Raw genomic sequence first — 25,346 nt, 5'->3', positions numbered from 1 at the left:
GATGACCAAAAGCTTGGTCAACGAGGTAGGTTTTATGGATTGTCTTAAAGGAGGAAAGTGAGGTAGAGAGGCAGAAAGGTGTGAGGAGGGTATTCCAGAGCTTAGGGCCATGGCAACTGAAGGTAAAGCCACCAATGGTGGAGTGATTAAAATCATGGATGCTCAAGAGGTCAGAATTAGAGGAGCGCAGATATCTCGGAGGGTTGGTGAGGCTGGAGAAGATTACAGAGATGGAGAGGGGCGAGGCCATGGAGGGATTTGAAAACAAGGATGAGAATTTTAAAATCAACACGTTGCTTGACCAAGAGCTAATGTAGGTCAGTAAACACAGGTGTGATAGGAGACAAATACAAGACCTTATGGCAGCACCCTTGCTCCTGACGTTAGCATTTGCTTGACTATATCATTGCCCAAGTGAAGGACCGCAAGGATGTTCGCATCACCCATGCCATAATAGGAGCCGATGACTGCTGGACTGACCATCGCCTAATCCGAGCTACTATCTCCATAAACCCAGGACAAAAATATCAGCGGCAGCAGAAGCACTGCTGCAGCAAAATCAATGTCAATGGTATCAAGGACTCTGAGAAGAAAGACCTATTCAGGCAGCGTCTTACAAGCAACTTGGCAACGCTCAATGGACAGAAACCACTGAATGGCCACAATGCCTCAAAGCTACCATAATCAGCACTTGCGAAGATACTCTTGGTTTCTCAACCAGGAAACATCAAGATTGGTTTGACGAGAACAACCAGGAGATCCAGGAGCTACTAATTTGCAAGCGTAAGGCATTTCTGAACTGGAAGTATCACCAAACTTCGAGGGAAAAAAAGCAGGTATACAAACAATTGAAGGCTGAGGTTCAACAAAAAACCTGTGACCTAAAGAGCAGGTGGTGGGCTGAAAGAGCGCAGCAAGTACAGCAACTCGCTGACAGCCACGACATGCATGGATTCTTCAGTGCAGTCAAGACCATTTACAGCCCAAGTACCCAAGGACCTACCCCGCCGAGAGCAAAGAATGCAGTGGCGCTGATCAACGACAGAGAGGCAGTCAGCGCTCGTTGGAAGGAGCACTTCGAAGATCTCCTCAATCATGACTCAGTCCTTAATGCGAGTGCCCTCAACCACATTCCACAGCATACTACCTGCCATGACCTCAGCACAACCCTAGCTCGACACTAGATCAAAAAGGCCATCCGACAGCTAAAAAGCAATAATGCCATTGGCATAGATACAATTCCCACTGAGATTATAAAATACAGCGGAGAGGCACTCGACACAAATGCATGGTCTCATCTCCCTCATCTGGAAGGAGGACAGCATGCCAGAGGATCTCCAAGACGCCGTAATTGTGACCATCTTCAAAAAAGGCAACAAGACCGACTCCGTTAACTACAGAGGGGTATCCCTGCTGAGCGCCACAGGGAAGGTCATCGCAAGAGTCCTTCTCAACTGCCTCCTACCTATGGCTGAAGAGCTCCTACCAGAATCACAATGTGGATTCCATCCATCAAGAGGCACAGTGGCCATGATCTTCACAGCAAGACAACCCCAAGAAAAATGTAGGGAGCAGCAGCAACCTTTATACATGGCCTTCTTTGACCCCACAAAGGTCTTCGACTCTATCAACCAAGAGGGATTATGGAACATCCTCCTCAAATTTGGCTGCCCGGAGAAATTTGTCACCATCCTCCACCTGCTGCACGATGACATGCAAGCTGTAATCTGCAAACTGGGGTCAAGCAAGGCTGTGTCATTGCACCAACACTCTTTTCCATCTTCCTCGCCACAACATTCCACCTCATCTCCATGAAGCTCCCTGCCGGAGAAGATCTACTCTACAGAATGAGCAGGAAACTATTTAACCTACGTCACCTCCAGTCCAGAACCAAGGTCACCCCAACCTCTGTCATCGAGCTACAGTAGCTGATGACGCAAGCATATGCGCACACTCAGAGGCTGAGCTTCAAACCCTCATCGATGCATTCATGAAGGAGTATGAAAGAATGGGCCTTAAGCTAAACATCTGGAAGACAAAGGTCCTCTTCCAACCTACTCCCGCAGCACAGCACTGCCCCCTGACTATCAAGATCTACGGCGAACCACTGGGCAATGTGGATCAATTCTTATACCTTGGAAGCCTCTTCTCAGCAAAGATAGACATCGATGATGAAACTCAGCATCGCCTCCAGTGCGCCAGCACAGCCTTTGGTCATCTGAGGAAAAAAGTGTTTGATGACAAAGACCTCAAACCTGGCACCAAGCTCATAGTCTACAGGGCCGCAGTGTTACCTGCCCTCCTGTATGCTTTGAAAACACGGACATTGTAAAGCAGACATCTCAAAGCCCTGGAGAGATATCACCAGCAATGCCTCCGCAAGATCCCGCAAATTCAGTGGCAGGACAGGCGCTCTAATATCAGTGTCCTCTCTCAGGCCAACACCCCAGTATTGAGACACTGGTCATGGCTAATCAGTTATGTTGGTCGGGCCACATCATCTACATGCCTGACACAAGACTCCCAAAACAAGCTTTCTACTCCAAGCTCCATCACAGCAAGAGGCTACCAGGAGGACAGAGGAAACGCTACAAGGATGTCCATAATGCCTCCCTGAAAAAATGTGACATCTCCACTGATTCGTGGGAATCTCTTGCCTGAGACTGCCCAAAATGGAGAAGAAGCATCCGTGAAGGTGCTAGCCAGTTCGAACATCATCGATATGCCCAGGCAGCGACCAAGTGCAAACAGCGGAAAGAGTGTTCGGAAATTCGAGTATCCCATTCACTCGCCTCACCAAACACCATCTGCCCCACCTGTGGCAGAGTGTGCGGATCCAGAATTGGACTATTCAGTCACCTAAGGACCCACAACCCCGGAGTGGAAGAAAGTCATCCTCGTTCCTGAGGGACTGACGGAGAAGACGAAGATGATAGGTGAACGCGACTTGATGCGAGTTAAGACATGGGCAGCAGAATTTGGACGACCTCAAGTTTATGGTGGATCGAATGTGGGAGACCAGCCAGAAAGAAGCATGTTGGAATCGTCATGTCTACAGGAACAAAGGCATGAATAAGGGTTAGTGTATATATAGTATAACAAGTATACTGGAGCAGACTGTGTCAGCCTGCTCCTGCCCAACTGAACTTATTTCTTCCTATCTAGACTCTATCTTTTCTCCGCTGGTCCAGTCTCTTCCCACCTACATCCGTGACTCTTCTGACGCCCTACGTCATTTTGATAATTTCCAGTTTCCTGGTCCCAACCGCCTCCTCTTCACTATGGACGTCCAATCGCTCTACACCTCCATCCCCCACCAGGATGGTTTGAGGGCTCTCCGCTTCTTCCTGGAACAGAGGCCCAACCAGTCCCCATCCACCACCACCCTCCTCCGCCTGGCTGAACTTGTTCTCACATTGAACAACTTCTCCTTCAACTCCACGCACTTCCTTCAAGTAAAAGGTGTCGCTATGGGTACCCGCATGGGTCCTAGTTATGCCTGTCTTTTTGTGGGATATGTCGAGCATTCTTTGTTCCAGTCCTACTCAGGCCCCCTCCCCCAACTCTTTTTCCGGTACATTGATGACTGTATCGGTGCCGTTTCCTGCTCCCGCCCCGAACTCGAAAACTTTATCAACTTTGCTTCCAATTTCCACCCTTCTCTCACCTTTACATGGTCCATCTCTGACACTTCCCTTCCCTTCCTCGACTTCTCTGTCTCCATCTCTGGGGATAGGTTGTCTACCAATATCCATTATAAGCCCATTGACTCCCACAGCTACCTCGACTACACTTCTTCACACCCTACCTCCGGTAAGGACTCCATTCCATTCTCCCAGTTTCTCCGTCTCCGACGCATCTGCTCTGATGATGCTACCTTCCATGACGGTGCGTCTGATATGACCTCCTTTTTCCTCAACCGAGGATTTCCCCCCACTGTGGTTGACAGGGCCCTCAACCGTGTCCGACCCATTCCCCGCACCTCTACCCTCACCCCTTCCCCTCCCTCCCAGAACCGTGACAGGGTTCCCCTTGTCCTCACTTTTCATCCCACCAGCCTCCATATCCAAAGGATCATCCTCCGCCATTTTCGCCACCTCCAGCGTGATGCCACTACCAGTCGCATCTTCCCCTCCCTTCCCCTGTCAGCATTCCGAAGGGATCGTTCCCTCCGCGACACCCTGGTCCACTCCTCCATTACCCCCACCACCTCGTCCCCGTCCCAGGGCACCTTCCCCTGCAATCGCAGGAGGTGTAACACCTGCCCATTTACCTCCTCTCTCCTCACTATCCCAGGCCCCAAACACTCCTTTCAGGTGAAGCAGCGATTTACTTGTACTTCTTTCAATGTAGTATACTGTATTCGCTGCTCACAGTGTGGTCTCCTCTACATTGGGGAGACCAAGCGCAGACTGGGTGACCGCTTTGCGGAACATCTCCGCTCAGTCCGCAAGCAGGACCCTGAGCTTCCGGTTGCTTGCCATTTCAACACTCCCCCCTGCTCTCATGCTCACATCTCTGTCCTGGGATTGCTGCAGTGTTCCAGTGAACATCAACGCAAGCTCGAGGAACAGCATCTCATCTACCGATTAGGCACACTACAGCCTGCCGGACTGAACATTGAGTTCAATAATTTCAGAGCATGACAGCCCCCCACTTTACTTTCATTTTTAGTTAATTTTTCTTCCTTTTTTTTGCATTCCTTTTTACATTTTTTGCATTTATTTCATTTCATCTTAGTTTGTTCAGTTTGCTTACCCACTGTTTTTTTCAGGTTGTTTTTCTTCAGGTTTGCACTTGCTGATGTTCTATATTCAGTATATTCACACCTAATCTGTACTAATGCTTTGTCTTTCAAAACACCATTAACATATTGTTTGCCTTTGCTCCGTGACCTTTTGGTCAGCTATGTGGCCTGGTCCAATCTGCACCTTCTCCTTTGTTATCTCTTGCCCAACACCCACCTCACTTGTTTATAATCTGTGACTTTTCTAATATTTGTCAGTTCCGAAGAAGGGTCACTGACCCGAAACGTTAACTCTGCTTCTCTTTCCACAGATGCTGCCAGACCTGCTGAGTGAATCCAGCATTTCTTGTTTTTGTACTGGAGCAGACTTATTGCCGTATCTCTTATTGGCAGAGGTTAAAAGGTCAAACTGATCAAAGATGAGATATAATTTAACAGAAAATGGAAGCAAAAGTGAAAGGGAGAATGGTTTAAGGAAATGAGAAGTTCACAAATATTTTGGAATTAGATCTGTTAACTTGACCATCTGTTTTAGTGCATTAAAAATGATTTATGGAGTTCCTATTGACTATGTTCCACCAAAAACCAATGGAGTATAGGTGAGGAAATTTCAAAAGCAAAATATTTGTACTTTTTTTTTTAAAGTATCCTGGCAGCTTATCAGTCAAAAACTTTTCCTTCGAGCTATATCTGTGCAGTGTCTGTCTGCATTCACTGGTATCTAGTTTAAACCAAAGACTGCATTGAGCACATGAACGCAAGAGAAAAGACTTTCACTAAATAGCAAAGGAAAGAAATGTGAATGTTTTCATTTTAACATTAAACCATAATTAATCTAATGTTCTAAGGTAACAATACTCAAACTCCTTCATTAAATAGAGATATTCATAGAGTCATCTTTGAGGAATAGAAAAAACCTGAAATATGTGACAAGCTATTTTTAATCGCAATTTTCTAATCCATACTCAGTCCTTCCAAAATACCCTCCAGAGGCTTCCTAAGAAGATTGAAATTTTTCCTGTTCTCAGCCTGTGACTGCTATTATGCACCTGTCCCCAACGGGGATTATGACAATAGCTTGGAGTCAGATCATGGTGACTGGTCTCGAGTTTTCCACACTCGGGAAGTCGGAGGACTGGGGTGTGCCTTTAATCTGGAACGTACTTTATTGTAGGTCCATAAACAATGGTTACCAGCTCATGGGACAATACACTGACACATTTATTTCAGTGCTAATTTCAATCTTATCTTTAATGGTTTTATTTATATTTCACTGTTACTATTAAAGGAGTCTAGTGATGACAATTTATCAAAAGAACAAAAAAGACAAAAACACAAAACAATGTTTGTTGTGGGAGATACCATGCATTACATCCCTCAATTAAAAACTGAAGATGTTCAAAGCCAGGATTCAGTTTTGGCAAATCATTTGAATCATTAGGTTTGATGCTGGCAGTTGTCCTGTGGTTGCCAGTTATTTTAACTCTTGTTGATGTTTTTTCTATTTCTACTCCGAACTCTGAGTTTCATCACACTCCACGCCTCCACCTTGGTTATTATTGAAATGATGCAGATGCCTAGCACATGGAGCCAAGGTTCCTTGTTGGTTGGGGTCAGGGTGAGGTTTACTAGATATATCCTGCTGCACTGGCTGAATTGCTTTGTTTTCAAAAACCTGACTTGTCACCAAAGTTGTGGTGTTAGATTGAGTAAGGTTTGCCTTGTAGGTTGTGGTGATGTTTCTTTCTGTCTGCAAGAAATGGAACTTGCTATTACTTCAGATGAGTAATTAGACATTTAGTTATGAATTTAAATAAACAAAGTTAAACAGACATGGTAGGAATGGTGATGTGCCGTGACTGCCACATGTGGGAATCTGTGGAATGCACTGCAGACCCAGACAACAGTAAGCATCCGCAACTAGAGCAACTTCGGCTCAGAGTTGCTGAGCTGGAGTTTGAGCTGCAGACATTGCAGAGATCAGGGAGGGGGAGAGTTACCTGAACACTTTATTCCAGGAGGCAGTCACACCCCTTAGGTTGAGTAGAACTTTAGAGTTAGTCAACGGTCAGGGACAGGAGGGCATGACTGCAAGTCAGGCATGTATGGGGATCCAGGATGTAGTGATGGAGGAGCACCAGCCCTTGACTTTGACCAACAGGTACAAGATGCTTGCTACCTGTTTGGATGAGGACAAGGACTGTAGTGTTGGTGAGCAAACTGGCCATGGTATCATGGTTCAGAATGCCATTTACATGGGGGGGAAGTGAAAAGGAATGTGGTGGTGATAGGGGCCAGTATAGTCAGGGGGATAGATACTGTTCTCTGCAGCTGCGAACGGGTGCTCTTAAGGTTGTGTTGCCTGCCCGGTGCCAGGGTTAAGGACATCTCATCGTGGCTGGAGATGAACTTGGAGTGGGAGGGGGAAGATCCAGTTGTCATGGTCATAAGAAATAGGAGCAGGAGTAGGCCATTCGGCTCCTCAAGCCTGCCTGGCCATTCAACAAGATCATTGCTGATCTGCCCCAGACCGCAACTCTTCTTTCGTGTCAGTTTCTCATAGCCCTCAACTCCCCAAAGAACATTCCACGTAGGAATCAACGAATAGGCAGAACTAGGAATGATCTTCTGCTGAGAGAATTTGAAGATTACAACATTAAACATCATTAAACATTAATCATCTGTAGAATGTTACCTGAGCCACGCGCCAATTGGCGTAGGGTCAAGCAGATCAGAGAATTAAACGTGTGGCTCCAAGAGTGGTGTGGGAAGAAGGGGTTTCGATTCATGGGGCACTGGCACCAGTACTCAGGAAAGAGAGCTGTTCCATTGGGATGGGCTCCACATAAACAGGGATGGGACCAGTGTCCTGGCAAATCATATAACTAGGGCTGTGGATAAAGCTTTAAACTAACAGGGGTGGTGGCAGGGGGGTGCGGGGGAGGGGAGGGTGAAGGGAGATTTTGAAATCCAAAAAGAAAAGTCAAGGCAATAGAACAGTCTAGTGATGTTGGTAAAGACAAGCAAAGTGAGATAGGAAGGGAGAGAGAGTTTAACAGTAATTATGCATCCGCTAGTAAGATCCATGCAGGGAATAGCAGTAAAAAAAAACGAAATTAAAGGTTCTTTATCTGAATTCACAAAGTATCTGCAATAAGATAGATGAATTAGCGGCACAAAAATAAATAAATGGTTTACATCTCATCGCTATTACAAAGACATGGTTACAAGGCGACCGAGGTTGGGAAATAAACATTCCAGGGTACACAATATTTTGAAAAAACAGACTGCATGGCAAAGGAGTCCTAGAGTTACAAAGCACTGAAACAAACCCTTCGGCCCATTGGGCCCACACCGGCCATCAAGCCTGTCTATTCTAATCCCATTTTCCAGCAGTTGGCCTGTAGCCTTGTATGTTATGGCGTTTCAAGTGCTCATCTAAATACTTATTAAATGTTGTGAGGGCTCCTACCTCTAGCACCCCTTCAGGCAGTGTGTTCCAGATTCCAACCATCCTCAGGATGAAAATGTTTTTCCTCAAATCCCCTCAAAACCTCCTGCCTCTTAGCTTAAATCTGTGCCCCCTGATTGACACCTCCACCAAGGTGAAAAAGTTTCTTCCTATCTACCCCCCTCATAATTTTGTATACCTCAATCAAGTCCCCCCTCAGCCTTCTCTGCTCTAAGGAAAACAACCCTAGCCTATCCAGTCCCTCTTCACAGCTGAAATGCTCCAGGCCCAGGCAACATCCTGGTGAATCTCCTCTGCACCCTCTCCGGTGCAATCACATCCTTCCTATAGTGTGGCGACCAGAACTGTACACAGTACTCCAGCTGTGGCCTAACTAGCGTTTTATACAGCTCCATCATAACCTCCCTACTCTTACATTCTATGCCTCTGCTAATAAAGGCAAGTATCCCATATGCCTTCCTAACCACCTTATCTACCTGAGCTGCTGCCTTCAATGATCTATGGACAAGTACACCAAGGTCCCTCTGACCCTCTGTACTCCCTAGGGTCCTACCATCCATTGTATATTCCCTTGCCTTGTTAGTCCTCCCAAAATGCATCACCTCACACTTCTCAGGATTAAATTCCATTTGTCACTGCTCTGCCCATCTATATCATCCTGTAATCTAAGGCTATCCTCCGCACTATTTATGACACCACCAATTTTTGAGTTATCTGCGAACTTACTTATCATACCTCCTATATTCACAACTAAATCATTAATGTACACTACAAACAGCAAGGGTCCCAGCACCGATCGCTGTGGTACACCACTGGTCACAGGCTTTCAATCGCAAAAACAACCCTCGACCATCACCCTCTGCCTCCTGCCACTAAGCTAATTTTGGATCCAATTTGCCAAACTGCCCTAGATCCCAAGGGCTCTTACCTTCTTGACCAATCTCCCATGCGGGACCTCATCAAAAGCCTTACTGAAGTCCATGTAGACTACATCAACTGCTTTACCCTCATTTACACACCTAGTCACCTCCTTGAAAAATTCAATCCAATTTGTTAGACATGATCTCCCTCTGACAAAGCCATGCTGACTATCCCTGATTAATCCCTGCCTCTCCAAGTGGAGATTAATCCTGTCCCCCAGAAATTTTTCCAATAGTTTCCCTACCACTGATGTTAGACTCACTGGCTTGTATTTACCTGGTTTATCCCAACTACCCTTCTTGAATAATGGTACCACATTTGCTGTCCTCCAGTCCACTGGCACCTCTCCTGTGGCTAGAGAGGATTTGAAAATTTGTGTCAGAGCCCCTGCAATCTTTTTTTTTTAGAATTAGAATTAGAAGATTACAGAGCAGTACAGGCCCTTCGGCCCTCGATGTTGCGCCGACCTGTGAAACCATCTGACCTACACTATTCCATTTTCATCCATATGTCTATCCAATGACCACTTAAATGCCCTTAAAGTTGGCGAATCTACTACTGCTGCAGGCAGGGCGTTCCACGCCCTTACTACTCTCTGAGTAAAGAAACTACCTCTCACATCTGTCCTATATCTATCACCCCTCAACTTGAAGCTATGTCCCCTCGTGTTTGCCATCACCATCCAAGGAAAAAGACACTCACTATCCACCCTATCTAACCCTCTGATTATCTTATATGTCTCTATTAAGTCACCTCTCCTCCTCCTTCTCTCCAACGAAAACAACCTCAAGTCCCTCAGCCTTTCCTCGTCAGACCTTCCCTCCATACCAGGCAACATCCTAGTAAATCTCCTCTGCACCCGTTCCATAGCTTCCACATCCTTCCTATAATGCGGTGACCAGAACTGCACGCAATACTCCAGGTGCGGTCTCACCAGAGTTTTGTACAGCTGCAGCATGACCTCGTGGCTCCGAAACTCGATCCCCCTACTAATAAAAGCTAACACACCATATGCCTTCTTAACAGCCCTATTAACCTGGGTAGCAACCTTCAGGGATTTATGCACCTGGACACCAAGATCTCTCTGTTCATCTACACTACCAAGAATCTTCCCATTAGCCCAGTACTCTGCATTCCTGTTACTCCTTCCAAAGTGAATCACCTCGCACTTTTCCGCATTAAACTCCATTTGCCATCTCTCAGCCCAGCTCTGCAGCCTATCTATGTCCCTCTGTACCCTACAACATCCTTCGGCACTATCCACAACTCCACCGACCTTAGTGTCATCTGCAAATTTACTAACCCACCCTTCTACACCCTCTTCCAGGTCATTTATAAAAATGACAAACAGCAGTGGCCCCAAAACAGATCCTTGCGGTACACCACTAGTAACTAAACTCCAGGATGAACATTTGCCATTAAGCACCACCCTCTGTCTTCTTTCAGCTAGCCAATTTCTGATCCAAAGCTCTAAATCACCTTCAACCCCATACTTCCGTATTTTCTGCAATAGCCTACCGTGGGGAACCTTATTTAGTTTAGTTTAGAGATACAGCACTGAAACAGGCCCTTCGGCCCACCGAGTCTGTGCCGACCATCAACCACCCATTTATACTAATCCTACACTAATCCCATATTCCTACCACATCCCCACCTGTCCCTATATATTCCCCTACCACCTACCTATACTAGGGGCAATTTATAATGGCCAATTAACCTATCAACCTGCAAATCTTTGGCATGTGGGAGGAAACCGGAGCACCCGGAGGAAACCCACGCAGACACAGGGAGAACTTGCAAACTCCACACAGGCAGTACCCAGAATCGAACCCGGGTCCCTGGAGCTGTGAGGCTGCAGTGCTAACCACTGCGCCGCCCCCAATATTTCCAATATATATCCAATATGCTAGTTCTGAAGAAGGGTCACTGACTTGAAACGTTAACTCTGCTTCTCTCTCCACAGATGCTGCCAGACCTGCTGAGTATTTCCAGCATTTCTTGTTTTTATTTCAGATTTCCAGCATCCGCAGTATATTGCTTTTATAGTATTTTGGATATATCTCATTTGGGCCAAGGGGATTTATTCACTTGTAAGCCCACTAAAACCACAAATACCTCCTCCCTTTCAAATATCACAATCCCCCTCCCTGATCTCTACACCTACAGCGTCCTTCTCCATACTGAACACAGATGAAAAGTAATAATTTAAAACCTCACCAACATCCTCTGGCTCCACATACAGATCGCCACTTTTGTCCCTAATGGGCCCTACTCTTTCCCTGGTTATCCTCTTGCCCTGAAAGACTTATAAAATGCCTTGGGATTTTCCTTTATCTTGCCCACCAGTGTTTTTTCATGCCCCTCTTCGCTCTCCTAATTGCTTTTTTAAGTACCCCCTACACTTTCTATACTCCTCTAGGGCCTCCACTGTTTTCAGCCCTCTGAATCTGCCATAAGCCTCCTTTTTTTTCTTATCCAATCCTCCATATCCCTTGACATCCAGGGTTCCCGGGACTTGTTGGTCCTGCCCTTCACTTTTAGGGGCACATGTTGGCTCTGAACTCTCACTATTTAATTTTTGAATGACTCCCACTCTCCTACAAGTAAATGCTCCCAGTCCACTTTGGTCAGATACTCTTTTATCACATTGAAATCGGCCTTCCCCCAATTCAGTACCTTTATTTCCAGTCCATCTTTGTCCTTTTCCATAACTACCTAAATCTTAGAGTTATGGTCACTATCCCCGGCTACATTCCCTAAGAGTAGGTCCAGTACCGCCCCTTCTCTTGCAGGACTTCCTATGTGCTGGCTCAAAAAGCTCTCCTGGATGCCCTTTAAGCCTTTAGCACTAAGACTATCCCAGTTAATATTGGGGAAGTTGAAATCCCCTACTATTATTACCCTAGTATTTTTACACCTCTATGAGATTTGCCTACATGTCTGCTCCGCTATCTCTCCCTGACTATTTGGAGGCCTGTAATACACTCCCAGCAAAGTGATTGCCCCCTTTTTGTTTTTAAGTTCTACCCATATGGTCTCATTTGAGGAACCTTCTAAGATATCACCCCTCCTTACTGCAGTAATTGACTCCTTGATCAATAGTGCAATGCCACCTCCTCTTTTACACCCCCCCCCCCCACCCCTTGTCACGCCTGAAGATTCTATACCCTGGAATACTGAGCTGCCAGTCCTGCCCTTCCCTTCCCTCAACCATGTCTCTGTGATAACAATAATATCTTATTCCCATGTATTAATCAACGCCCTCAATTCATCTGCCTTACTTGTAAGACTCCTTGCGTTAAAATAGATGCAATCCAGTCTTGCATTATTCGCTTCTTCCTTAACAGGTCTATATTTGCTCTGCCTTTCAGACTGACTTAGTTTCTCTTCTATAATTGACTGTGCATCACCTCCTATTGTACCTCCACTCTGTATCCCATTCCCCTGCCAAATTAGTTTAAACCCCATCCCCAACAGCACTAGCAAACCTCCCTGCAAGGATGTTGGTCCCGATCCGGTTCAGGTGCAACCCATCCAACTTGTACAGGTCCCACCTTTGCCAGAAACAGACCCAGTGATCCAGGAAACTAAAGCCCTCCCTCCTGCAGCATGTCTTCAGCCATGCATTCTTCTGCTCTATCCTCCTATTCCTATACTCACTTGCACGTGGCACCGGGAGTAATCCAGAGATTACAACCTTTGAGCCCCTGCTTTTTAATCTGCTACCTAGCTGCCTAAATTCTTGTTGCAGGACCTCATCCCCCTTTCTACCTATGTCATTGGTACCAATGTGAACCATGACCTCTGAATGTCCACCCACCCCCTTTAGAATGTCCTGCAGCCACTCCGCAACATCCTTGACTTGAGCACCAGGGAGACAACATACACAGAAACGCCCATCAGTACTCCTTACGATAGAATCTCCTATCACTATAGCTCTCCTACTCTTTTTCCTCCCCTCCTGTGCAGCTGAGCCACCCGAGGTGCCACAGACTTGGTTCTTGCTGAATTCCCCTGAAGGAGAAGGGGTAGCCCTGACAGTAAGGGATGACATAGGGCATTAGTGAGAAAGGACCATGGCTCAGAAGATCAGGAAGTAGAATCATTTTGGGTGGAGATTAGGAATAGCTGGTGTAGTAGTTTATAGGCCCCCTAACAGTAGATATACTGTTGGACAGAACATTAAGCAAGAAATTATTGGAGCTTGTAATAAAGGCAATGTAATAATTGTGGGGGACCTTGATTTTCATATGGCCGGGACCAATCAAATTGACAAGGGTGGTCTAGAAGATGAGTTTGTGAAATGTTTTTGTGACAGTTTCCTGGAGAAATATGTTATGGAACCAACTAGAGATAAAGCTACATTAGATCTAGTATTGTGTAATGAGGCAGGGTTAATTCGTAATCTCATCATAAAAGATCTGTTGGGAAATAGTGATCATAATATAATTGTTACAACCAAGTGGGAAAGAGGTCTTGGGTTCCCTTTCAGCATTCCCTGGTCTTACTGTAACAGGATTTATTTTAAATACACCATGTTTTTAGCTCCCCCTTGGTGAATCCTTGTTCTCCGCTTTACAATTATCAGGCAAAGAAATCTGCACAAACAGACTTTCTTAGATTTAAAGAAGAAAAGTTGAAATTTATTAAACTTAAACTCTAATTCGGTTAACGCCTACGGATACACGACGTGCCCACACGAGCATGCATACACGATACACACATGCAAATAGAGACAGAAAAGAGCAGAAGAAAAATAAAGTGGAAAAGTTTGAGGCAAAATCTGAAGAATTGTTGTTACGGCGCTTCGAGCTCACTGTAGAGTCCTTGATTGTAGGTAGTTCTTGCTTTTTGTTGGGGTCCAGTATTCTTCTTAAACCTTGTTCGCTGTAGGAGACTTTTCTCTCTTGAGGTTCATGTGTCTTCAGTGGATTCAGAGGCTTGTGAGAAAGAAATGGGAGCAGACAGGAGAGATCTTCTCAGTCCAGAAGCAAACAGACACTGCCCAAACTGTTTGTATAAATTCATAAAAAACTCAGGTTGCCCAGCAGGTTAGTCATGTGACTAGCTGGTTCGACCATGTCCGTTTGTGTATTTGGCCATCTCAGCAGTCAACCTGGAATGCGAGCTCCCCACCTTCAACGTCTGGTGATCAAAAGTTGTGGGTTGAATGTCAGGAAATGGCTGCTTTGTCCTTCCAAACACTATCTGTTAATTTGCAAATATCTTTTCCATCCATGGCTGATCATTTAACAGGTCCTTTCTTAACTCCAGTAACAGTTTAAGATCAATGTTCATGACAAAATTAATGTGCCTCATTCTTGGCAGGTCGGGGCCTAGCATAACACAATTGAATTCCATGTTAAGCTTGAAAGCAACATACTCCAATCAGGAATCTTAAACTTTAACAAAGCCAATTACATAAGTATGTGGAGAGAGCTGGTTGAGTCTGATTGGGTAAGTAGACGGAATGGTCTGGCAGTAAATAAACCGTTGGAAGCATTTAAAGAAACAATTCAAAATGTTCAATAAAAATGCATTCCATTGAAAATAAAAACTAAGCAAGAAAGATAAATCCATGCCTTACTCAGGAAGTTAAGGATAGTATTAGATTAAAAGAAAAGGCTGATAATGTTGCAAAGAATAGTAACAAGTCTGAGGACTGGGAGGGTCTTAGTAAGCAGCAAACGGGCCACTAAAAAGTTGATAGAAAGGAAAAAGATAGAATATGAGAGTAAACTAGCTCGGAATATTAAAACAGATTTTAAGAGCTTTTATAAGTATATAAAAAGAAAGAGATATCTAAAGTATACTTGGAATGTCCCTTGGAACCAGAGACAAGAAAATTATTATGGGGAATGAGAAAATGGCAGACACGCTGAACAAATGCTTTATGTCTGTCTTCACAATAGAAGACACAAGTTATATACCAGAAATAGAGAGTAACCAAGGATCTAAAAAGAGTGAGGAAATTAAGATAATTAATGTCAATAGAGAAAAAGTATTGGAGAAACTTAAGGGGTTGAAATCCAACAAATCCCCAGGATCGGATGGCCTACATCCTAGGGTTCTAAAGGAGATAGCTGCAGAGATAGTGGATGCGTTAGCTATGATTTTCCAAAATTCCCTGGATTCTAGAACAGTCCCAGCAAACTGGAATTTAGTAAATGTAATACTGCTATTCAAGAAAGGAGGGAAGAGAGAAAACAGGGAACTATAGGCCAGTAGCCTGACATCAGTCATTGGGAAAAAATTGCTGAAATCTATTATGAAGGAAGTCTTAACAATGCATTCAGAAAATCACAGTATGACCAGGCAAAGTCAACATGGTTTTACAAAAGTGAAATCATGTTTGACAAATTTATTACAGTTTTCTGAGGATTTAACTAGTCGGGTAGATAAAGAAGAACCAGTCGATGTAGTGTGCTTGGATTTCCAAAAGGATTTCAATTGTTAAGATGTTACACAAAAGATTAATAGACAAGATAAGGGCTCTTGGAATTGGAGGTAATATATTAGCATGGACAGAGGATAGATTAACGGACAGGAAGCAGACAGAAGGTACAAATGGGGTATTTTCAAGTTAGCAGGTTCTGAGTAGTGGAATGCCGCAAGGGTCAGTGCTGAAGCCTCAGCTATTTACATTCTATATTAATGTCTTAGATAAAGAGCCAGAGAGTAATGTATCTAAGTTTGCTGATGATAAAAGATAGGTGGAAATGCAAGCTATGAGGAGGACAGAGAGAGGCTGCAAAGACATAAAGACAGGTTAAGTGAGTTGGCAACAAGGTGGCAGATGGAATATAATGTGGGGAAGTGTGAGGTTATTCACTTTGGTCATAAGAATAGAAGAGCAGAACTTTTTTTAAAGGTGTGAAACTTGTAAATGTTGATGTTGAGAGAGACTTGGGTGTGCTCATATATGGAACACAGAAATTTGGCATGCACGTTCAGCAAGCAATTAGGAAGGCAAATGGCTTGTTGGCCTTTATTGAAAACAGATTGGAGTACAAGAATAAGGAAGTCTTGCTGCAATTGTACAGGGCTTTGGTGAGACCACACCTGGAATACTGTGTGCAGTTTTGGTCTCCATATTTAAAGAAGGATATATTTGAATTGGAGGCAGTACAGCAAAGGTTCACTAGATTGGTCCCTGGGATGAGAGGATTGTTTTATGATGAGAGGCTGAGTAAATTGGGCCTATACTCTCTAGCGTTTAGAAGAATAAGAGGTTATCCCATTGAAACTTACAAGATTCTGAAGGGGCTTGATAGGGTAGACACTGAGAGGTTGTTTCCACTGGCTGGGTAATCTAAAACATGGGGGCATAGTCTCAGGACAAAGGGGCAATCGTTTAGGACTGAGATGAATAGACATTTCTTCACTCAAAGGGTTGTGAATCTTTGGAATTCTCTACCTCAGAGGGTAGTGGATGCTCCATCATTGAATATATCCAAGGTTGAAATAGACAGATTTTTGGTCTCTCAGGGAATCAAGGGATATGGGGAGCAGGCAGGAAGTGGAGTTGAAGCCTAAGATCAGCCATGACCATACCGAATAGCGCAGCAGCCTCGATGGGCTGTATGGTCTACTCCTGCTCCTATTTCTTATATTCTTACCAGTGACTAGTTTCCTATGAAGTAAAGCAAATCAAAGTATATGAGTTCCTCTTTTTTGCTTGAAGACACAATTTCTGAGGTAAACTGATGCCACAAACATTACATTTTTGTATTAATATGACCTCTGTTTACCAGCCATTATTGTCATCTTTCTGAGATTGAGATTGCCAATTATTGCTAACAATTACCTCCAGATTTATGTCGCTGACACTGCAGTTCCCACAGATATCGTTGTTATATGTAGCCCGGATTGCTGCTTCAATATAGCGAAAATGGAGGTAGCTATATGGTAATACAATATGAAAGGTCAATTTACCACATCTAGGAAAACAAAAAGAAAATATCATGAAAATGGGATTAACTACCTTGATGTGACATGCGAGTCACATTGTAAACAGTCCAATTCCTTGTAAATCATTGTACAGATGCCTTTAGAAGATAAACATGCAAGATCAACAACTACTCAATATTTAATATACGATAGCTAGCATCTTAGTGGATAAAAAAAATCACATTATCTAGTATTGGGCCACACAGACTCAAAAGATTGGAAGTTTTGCCCATGAACTGTTCAGTTGATTAATCTCAGGTAGAGATGGCAACAATTTGCCTCAGGTGTCCCAGGAATACAGAAGGGCAAAAATGTTAAGCATCAACCAGAACTCTTACTTATGATTGCTGTAGTGATTCCTGTTGGAAAACATGTATGCGCATGCACATGAGCACCGGATTAGGTTTCACTAACATGGTGAACATACTCACACAAGACTGCTTGGGTAAAATAACAAAGGGCTATTACCACTGTGTAAACATATCTCAGCACGAGGTAGCACCTTTATGTGAGATGGGGGAAACATAAGAGGAATAAATTTTGCTAATTTTGCAAGATATTTCAATAATAAAAGCAAAACGTTTCTGCCATTTTGTTAGCACAAATCAGAGAGCTAGAGTAAGTCATTCCTTATTCCTACTTTCCCAGTGGTCTTAACTACTATTGTACACAAATAATTGAAGGTGGAGGTATCTGTTTAATAGCAACAAATTCTACTCAACGCTGCAATTTAAAATATGTTTTTTGTGGAAAATTAACCACTCAAAGTAACCAACCTATCGTAGATGAGGATGTCATCCTTGTTACCCTGCAGGATGCGCCAGACATCAAGTTGAAATGGTGATTGCTGGTAAACAGGGACATCCTCAGGAGCGTGCCGTTTGAGCTCCCAGAGCATGGCCCGAGACTGAGGTGTTTTTTCATTCACTATAATATAGCCTACTTCCTTCAGGCCTTGACGATTGAGCTTGTCTTGCAAGCTGCCTAATCTATCAAAGCAATAAAAGCAACAAACTGTCATCAGCATTACTTTGCAAAGTTGAGTATGCATACTGAAGAGTTAAAATTGGATATGATTTTATTTAAAAAAAACATGGAGCCAACTTGTGATCTGATGGTGTCAGTGAATAATTGGATTGGTTCACACCAACATTGCTAACACTTGTACAAAGACCAAATGCTGGAAATCTGAAATACAAACAGAAAATGCTGGAAATACTCAGCTGGACAGGAAGCATCTGTGGAGAGAGAAACAGAGCTAATGTTTCAGGTCAATGACCCTTAAAAGAACTGGGAAATGTTAGATATTTAACAGATTTTAAGAAGTGAAAGGTGGGACAGTGGGAAAAGAACAAAAGGGGAGGTATGTGACAGGGTAGAAGACAGGAGAGATTAAATGACAAAAGAGTTGGTGGTGCAAAGTCAAAGGGAGTGGTAATGGACAAGTAAAGAAACAAAACCTCCTCTAGAGGAGGTATGAATAGCAGAAAGATGAACAGCTGCTATCTAAAAGCAAAAACACGAAAAGAAAACGAGAGTAAAACCAAAATTTGCAAAGAGAAAGGAAACAAAATGGGAGCAGAGGGTACGGTCTGAAATTGTTGAACTCAATGTTGAATCTTGAAGGCTGTAAAGTGCCGAATCGAAAGAAAGGTGCTGTTCCTCGAACTTATGTTGAACTTCATTTGAACGCTGCAGGAGGCCGAGGACAAACAGGTCAGTGTGAGAGCAAGGTGGAGAATTAAAATGACAGGTGACTGGAAGCTTGGGCCATGATTGCAAACTGAATGGAGGTGTTCCACAAAGTGGCCACCCAATCTGCATTTGGTCTCTCCAATGTGCAGCAAACCACATTGTGAACAGAGAATACAGCATACTAAATTGAAAGAAGTACACGTAAATGGCAGTTTCACCTGGAAGGAGTGATTGGGACCTTGGATGGTGAAGAGAGAGGAGGTGAAAAGGCAGGTGTTGCATATTTTGCCCTTGCCTGGAAACGTTCCATGGGAACGGGAGGGTGTATGGAGGGCGATTGAGGAGTGGACAAGGGTGTCATTAAAGGAATTGCCCCTTCAGAATGCTGAAAGGGGATTGAAAGATATGTTTGTTGGTGGCATCACACTGGAAGTGGCAGAAATGGCAAAGGATGAGTACAAAGGCTGGTGTGGTGGAAGGTGAGGACAAGGGGGAAACCCTATCGTGTTTCTGGGAGGGAGAGAAGAGAGAGAAGTGCAGGAAATGGGACAGACACGTTCAAGGGCCCTGTCAAACAAGGTGGGGGTGGGGGGGGGGGGGGAGGAATCCTCAGTTGAGGAAAAAGGAAGACATATCAGATGCACTGGTATGGAAGGTTGCATCATCAAAACAGATGTGACACAGACAAAGGAATTGGGAGAATGGAACAGAGTCCTCAGAGGAAGTGGGGTGTGAGGAAGAGTCATCAAGGTAGATATGGGAGTCAGTGGGTTTATAGTAAATTAAAAACAAGAAACACTGGAAATGCTCAGCAGGTATCATCAAAACAGATGTGACACAGACAAAGGAATTGGGAGAATGGAACAGAGTCCTCACAGGAAGTGGGGTGTGAGGAAGAGTCATCGAGGTAGATATGGGAGTCAGTGGGTTTATAGTAAATTAAAAACAAGAAACACTGGAAATGCTCAGCAGGTCTGGTAGCATCTATGGAGAGAGAAGCAGAGTTAACGCTTCAGGTCAGTGACCCTTCTTCAGAACTGAAGTCGTGGAAGGGAAGGAAGATGGACCATGTGAAGGCGGGAGAAGGCTGGAAATTGGAAACAAAGTTGATTAAGTTTTCCAGTTCAGGGCGAAAGCAAGAAATTACACTGATACAGTCATCATTCAACTGGAAAAAGAGGTGACAGGGTGGGGGGCCCCTAGTAGGACTGGAACAAGGAACGTTCCACATATCCAACAAAAAGGCCAGCATAGCTCGGACCTCTGTGGGTACCCATAGCAACACCTATTATTTGGAGGAAGTGAGCAGAGTTAGAGGAGAAGTTGTTCAATGTCAGAACAAATTCAGCCAGGCGGAGGAGGGTCCATCATTCTGCAATTTACACCTCCTTTTGGAAAACAGAGGTTCTGATGAAAGGTCACAGATCTGAAACATTAACTCTGTTTCTCTCTACACAGATGCTGCCAGACCTGCTGAGTACACTTTCTGTCCTCATTTCAGAATTCCAGCATCTGCAATATTTTGCTCTTAATTAAACAAAAAAGTGTTCAATGCATTCTCAACATCTATATAGGGCTTCAATTCGTAAGATATCAAGTCCTTGGTCCTAACTTTGCCACTGTGAGAAGCCACTGACAAAAAGATGGTGTTCTTTTCCAGTGGGAGGGAGAAATCAAGAGAGCTTTTTCACGCCTCGGCAGTCTTGTACCTCACCTAGTGGCTAACAATCTAGAATAGGATTGCAGCAAGTTTCCAGCCTGTGCTCTTGAATGAAGAATAGCATTGCCGAGATTACATAAGGGCAGGGGGAGGAAAATAATTATGAAGTGCTAGACTTACTTGGTTGCCTGCGTGAGACAGAACCGGCAGCTTGCTTTGAGAAGAGCCACCACAACCACATGGTCAAACTGTTCTTCCATTGGGTTCTGGTTGTCAATCTCCCAGTGAGGGGCCACCTTACAGATTCTGGTCTCTGCTACTGCCACAGTGATTGTTAGGCCCAAAAGAATAGTGAGTAAAGGCATCTCTAGCCCCATCATGATCTCTTACACACCCTACAATTTGGAGTAGATGGACAATAAATTTCTTTAACATTAACATTTTAAAAGGCAACAGTGACACAAAAGGCCCCAATTAATGGTATGCCAATCTTTTTGTAGGAAATACATTAACCCCAACATAAATCCAACCTTTGCACATTTTCTAACTGAAATTCTAAACTCCAGGACTCATAGAACTTCAAAAAGTGCGCAGTGCATGTCGCGGAACCACCACGATATTTTGCACGGCGGCTCATTAACATGGAGGGGACGGAACGCCCTCTCCCGATGACGTAGAGGGAGCAGGTGCACCATCCCCAGCAACAACGTCTGGCGCCACCACGCAGGTGGCGGTGCCATTTTTAAAGGGCATCAAGCCCTTCAGTTACATTTTTATTTTTAAAGTCACAGAATGGTCAAAAATAAAGTTAGACATGTATTAACATTTTCAATGCCCTCTCCCACACGCCCAATGACTAATCAATTCATCAATTGCCCTTCCCTTCCAAAAAACTTTATTCCGCCGACCTTTATTAACTTTAACGCACAATCCCTTCCCCCAATACCCCCCCCCCACAACAATAGGAAGAATTTTCCCCACTCCCCTCTCCGCCCCCCCAGAGAACTTCACTCCTGTCCCCTCCCCACAACCATTAAGCCTCGGATCTCCAAATGGAGATTTGAAGGCACGTGAGTTCCGGCCAGTGCCGTGGGATGGCCATCGCTACAAGGTAAGTCATTATTCATTCATTTGTGATGAAAACCACAACTGCCAAGAACGAGGCATATTAATTTTGTCAAATGGAACATTAATTTTAAACTCTTACTGGACTGAAAATATGGCTGCACCTGCATTCTAACAGGGCAGTGGCTGAAAATATTTGCATTCTAAGAGACAGTTGTCTGGAGAAGACAATGGAACTACTCCCTGATTCAATTAACCCAAACGGATTTTGATCACCAGACTTTGAATGTGTGAAAGTCAGCATTCCAGCCCCCTACTGAGGATGTCTACTAAGATTGAAAGAATCCACAAAACCGCTCCAGGCAAGTTGTCCCGAAAAAAAGAGCTAGTCACATGACTGGCCTGCTGACCCAGGTTTGGTTTGAATTGTGTTCACAGAATAGGTTGAGATGAGACGGCAACTGGAAGGAAGAAAGCATCTCCCTATCTTGCTCTCGCTCACAAAAAGAGACCACAACTGGATTTCAGGACAGAAAACCATCAAAACAAATTTGAAAGTGTGTACTGGGCCCCAATGAGACAGCAAGATTGAACTGCAATCAAAGACTTTACATCAAACTCAAAGGACAGTAAATGAACTCCAGCTATTGCTTCAAACCTTTCCCCTTGATTCTTTCCCCTTTTCTGTCTGCCTGTGTGTTTATCGTGTATGCATGCCAGCATGGTCGCGTCGTGCAGTTTTACTAGTTTTAACCAAATTAGAGTTTTGAGGTTAATAAATTTACACCTTTCTTGTTTAAATCTAAGAAAACCTGTTTGGTTGATTTCTTTGCCATTACAAATGGAACACAGTGAACAAGGATTCACTGAGGGGAAACTAAAAACACGGTGTTTTAAAAATTAAACCTTGTTACGATCAAACCAGGAAAAGGCTGAGAGGTAACCCCTGGACCCCTTTCTCACCTGGTTGTAACACATTATAATTTATTTAAATCAATGCTTTGCCGCTGAGCGGGTGAGGGCCGCCCCAAGGCCTCGCCGCTGCTGGTAAAATGGGGCGGGGCCTTCCTGGCATCGAAGCCGTGGCAGGCATCTCCCATACGTATTTTCCATCCCCGCCACCACGAACCCTCACATCAGGGGGCTGACTGGCACATTCCAAGGTCCAGGTCTACGTGCTGAGGGACTCACTAAAGCTTGGGGCAGCTGCGGCAAAGGCTCAATGGGGAAAGACCACCGTGTAAGGTACCCCCCACCAAGGTGAACTGAGGGGCTGGACCAATGAAAAACCCCTCAACTGTATCCAGAAAATATTTGGTTTGCTGCAAAATGTACATAGCATGTAAAATGAGATGGAAGGGATGCGAAGCAACTCACTCTTGTATTGAAGGAAACTGATCTCTTTTGCACTCCTTGTATTTTTGACTTTGTGCCTTTTGGAACTGTTTTGTATTGTATTTTTTTTTACAGTTTCAAAAAATGAATAAAGTATATTTTGGAAATAAAAAAAATCGGGGGGGGGGGTGCTAGTAAAATCCAGCCCATATAGTCAGTTTAATTTTTATGCAGAGTCCTACACTTTTAAAATGTTGTTGACTTATTGCATGATCCCAAAATTAAGCGATCGACGACTTCTGCTGCAAAAAAAAACACATGGCCAAAACAAACGAAACCGGATAGAATGCAAAATTTTTTTTTTTACAAAACGGCCGGAAGTGCATCTGGCCACCACTGATTGAAGAAGTTTGGAAACTTTTAATGTTAATGACACAATCGCCAAGGACCGAATGCGGACATTTAGAAAAAATTTAACAAAGAAAAGTTTGAAAGCCACGCAGTTTAGATGAACATGGAAAAGTTTCCTTTAAAGCACCACTGTAGTTTTTATCGCTTTCAGTGACAAAATAAGGCGTTCAGCACTTTACCTTGCTGCTGATTTCGACACTTTTGTTTCTCCGTGGGCGTCTAATCCAAGCTCTGGTCTCCGTGCTCCCACAGCACGCAATCACAAGATAGCCCCCCGAATTGGAAGCGGACTGTTTGTGAAATGTTAACCCTTTCAGATCGGAATGGTTCTTTTCAGTTCTGGATAAACGTGGGTAAAACAGTTGGTGCAATTGTGGCCATTACCAATTCGCAACTTTTCTCCCTTATAAGGCAGCAGAATCTTAAAAGTGAATCAAACAGATATTTTTCCTCGCCCAGCAAACATTCCCTTCGGAATGTTACTGTCATCACTAAGCAGGAACCCTGATAAAACATAAGAGGGCAAAACAGCAAATTAAAGCAGTCCCTCCAGCTTCAGGCACAACAACCTAAACGACACGAAATGAAAGCTCTCATGCTCCCATGCAGTTTGTGGTATCACATTGGGAAATTGGCGTGTTTCATATTTATGAATCAAGCTTCATTGATGAAAGGTTACCTATCTGAAATGCTAACTTTTGTTTCTCGCTACAGATACTGGTTGACAAGCTGAGGAATTCCAGCATTTTCTGTTTTTATTTCAGATTTTCAGGAACCCCGCGATATTTTGCGTTTGCTTCATCTTTATCTTCTTTCCATCTCCTTCAAAGTTTTTGGTTTTGATTGATAAAGGCAGCGTGCAACTGAGCCAATGGGACCAGAATGTCCCAGGTCTGATGCCCAGGTTGCACTGAGTGAGGTAACTGATCTTAGCTAGAATGACAGTAGAAAGAGCAACTCAGTTGCCTTTCACCACCCCTGGGCTAAGAGGCCAGAATTTGGCCAGGGTTCCTGGTCCTAATTAATAACAAAAACACATATTTATACAGTATCTTTAATGTAACAAAACTTCCCAAGACACTTTACAGGAGCATTGTGAAACAAAGTGTGGCACGGTGCCACATAAGGAGATATTAGGTCAGATGACCAAAAGCTTGATCAAAGACGTAGATTTCAAGCAGCGTCCAAAAGAAGGAGGTGGAGAGGTATAGGGAGGGTATTGCAGAGCTTGTGACTTCTGAAAAAGGAAAGGTTTACATTTAGGTAACACCATACTGCATCTTTTCTTCAGAAACAGCTCAAAGTACTTTACGTGAAATTAATTACCTTGAAGTGCAGTTTCTGTTGTCTAAATCAGGGGACACGATCACTGACCAACGCAAGCAAATAGACCGCTGGGTGGAGCACTGCCTGAAGTGTACTCCAGGGAAAATGTCACTGATACCACCCTCAATACAGCCCAGTCTTTGCCAGTCATGGATGAGCTGGACGAATAGCCAACAAAATCGGAACTCAGTGATGCCATTGATTTTCTAGCCAGTGGAAAAGCCCCTGGAAAGGACGGCATTACCCCTGAAATAATCAAGAGTGCCAAGCCTGCTATACTCTCAGCACTCAATGAACTGCTTTGCCTGTGCTGGGATGAGGGAGCAGTACCACAGGACATGCGCAATGCCAATATCATCACCCTCTATAAGAACAAGGGTGACCGCGGTGACTGCAACAACTACCGTGGAATTTTTTTAAAAATTCATTCATGGGATGTGGGCATCGCTGGCCAGGCCAGCATTTAATTGCCCATCCCTAATTGCTCTTGAGAAGGTGGTGGTGAGCTGCCTTCTTGAACCGCTGCAGTCCATGTGGGGTAGGTATACCCACAGTGCTGTTAGGGAGTTCCAGGATTCTGACCCAGCGACAGTGAAGGAACGGCGACATAGTTCCATGTCAGGATGGTGTGTGATGTGGAGGGGAACTTGCAGGTGGTGGTGTTCCCATGCATTTGCTGCCCTTGTCCTTCTAGTTGGTAGAGGTCGTGGGTTTGGAAGGTGCTGTCGAAGGAGCCTTGGTGCATTGCTGCAGTGCATCTTGCA

The 25,346-nt window shown here is 44.2% G+C and overlaps 1 protein-coding gene across 1 annotated transcript; it reads right to left on the bottom strand.

Moving 5' to 3' along the window:
• Positions 1–5,980: 5,980 nt before the first annotated feature.
• Positions 5,981–23,733, bottom strand: LOC137372508 (selenoprotein Pb-like). Its single transcript, XM_068036382.1, has 5 exons — positions 23,436–23,733; positions 20,626–20,840; positions 17,867–18,079; positions 16,948–17,080; positions 5,981–6,497 (listed from the first exon to the last, which is right to left on the bottom strand). Exons 2-5 carry the CDS (start codon positions 20,823–20,825, stop codon positions 6,255–6,257), a joined length of 789 nt encoding a protein of 262 aa, XP_067892483.1. The 5' UTR covers positions 20,826–20,840; positions 23,436–23,733; the 3' UTR covers positions 5,981–6,254.
• Positions 23,734–25,346: the final 1,613 nt, after the last annotated feature.

Source organism: Heterodontus francisci, chromosome 8 (assembly GCF_036365525.1).
Source record: "Heterodontus francisci isolate sHetFra1 chromosome 8, sHetFra1.hap1, whole genome shotgun sequence".
NCBI classification, from domain to species: domain Eukaryota; kingdom Metazoa; phylum Chordata; class Chondrichthyes; order Heterodontiformes; family Heterodontidae; genus Heterodontus; species Heterodontus francisci.
The sequence above is the reverse complement of the archived record's forward strand: the minus strand, read 5'-3'. Positions and strand labels throughout refer to the sequence as shown.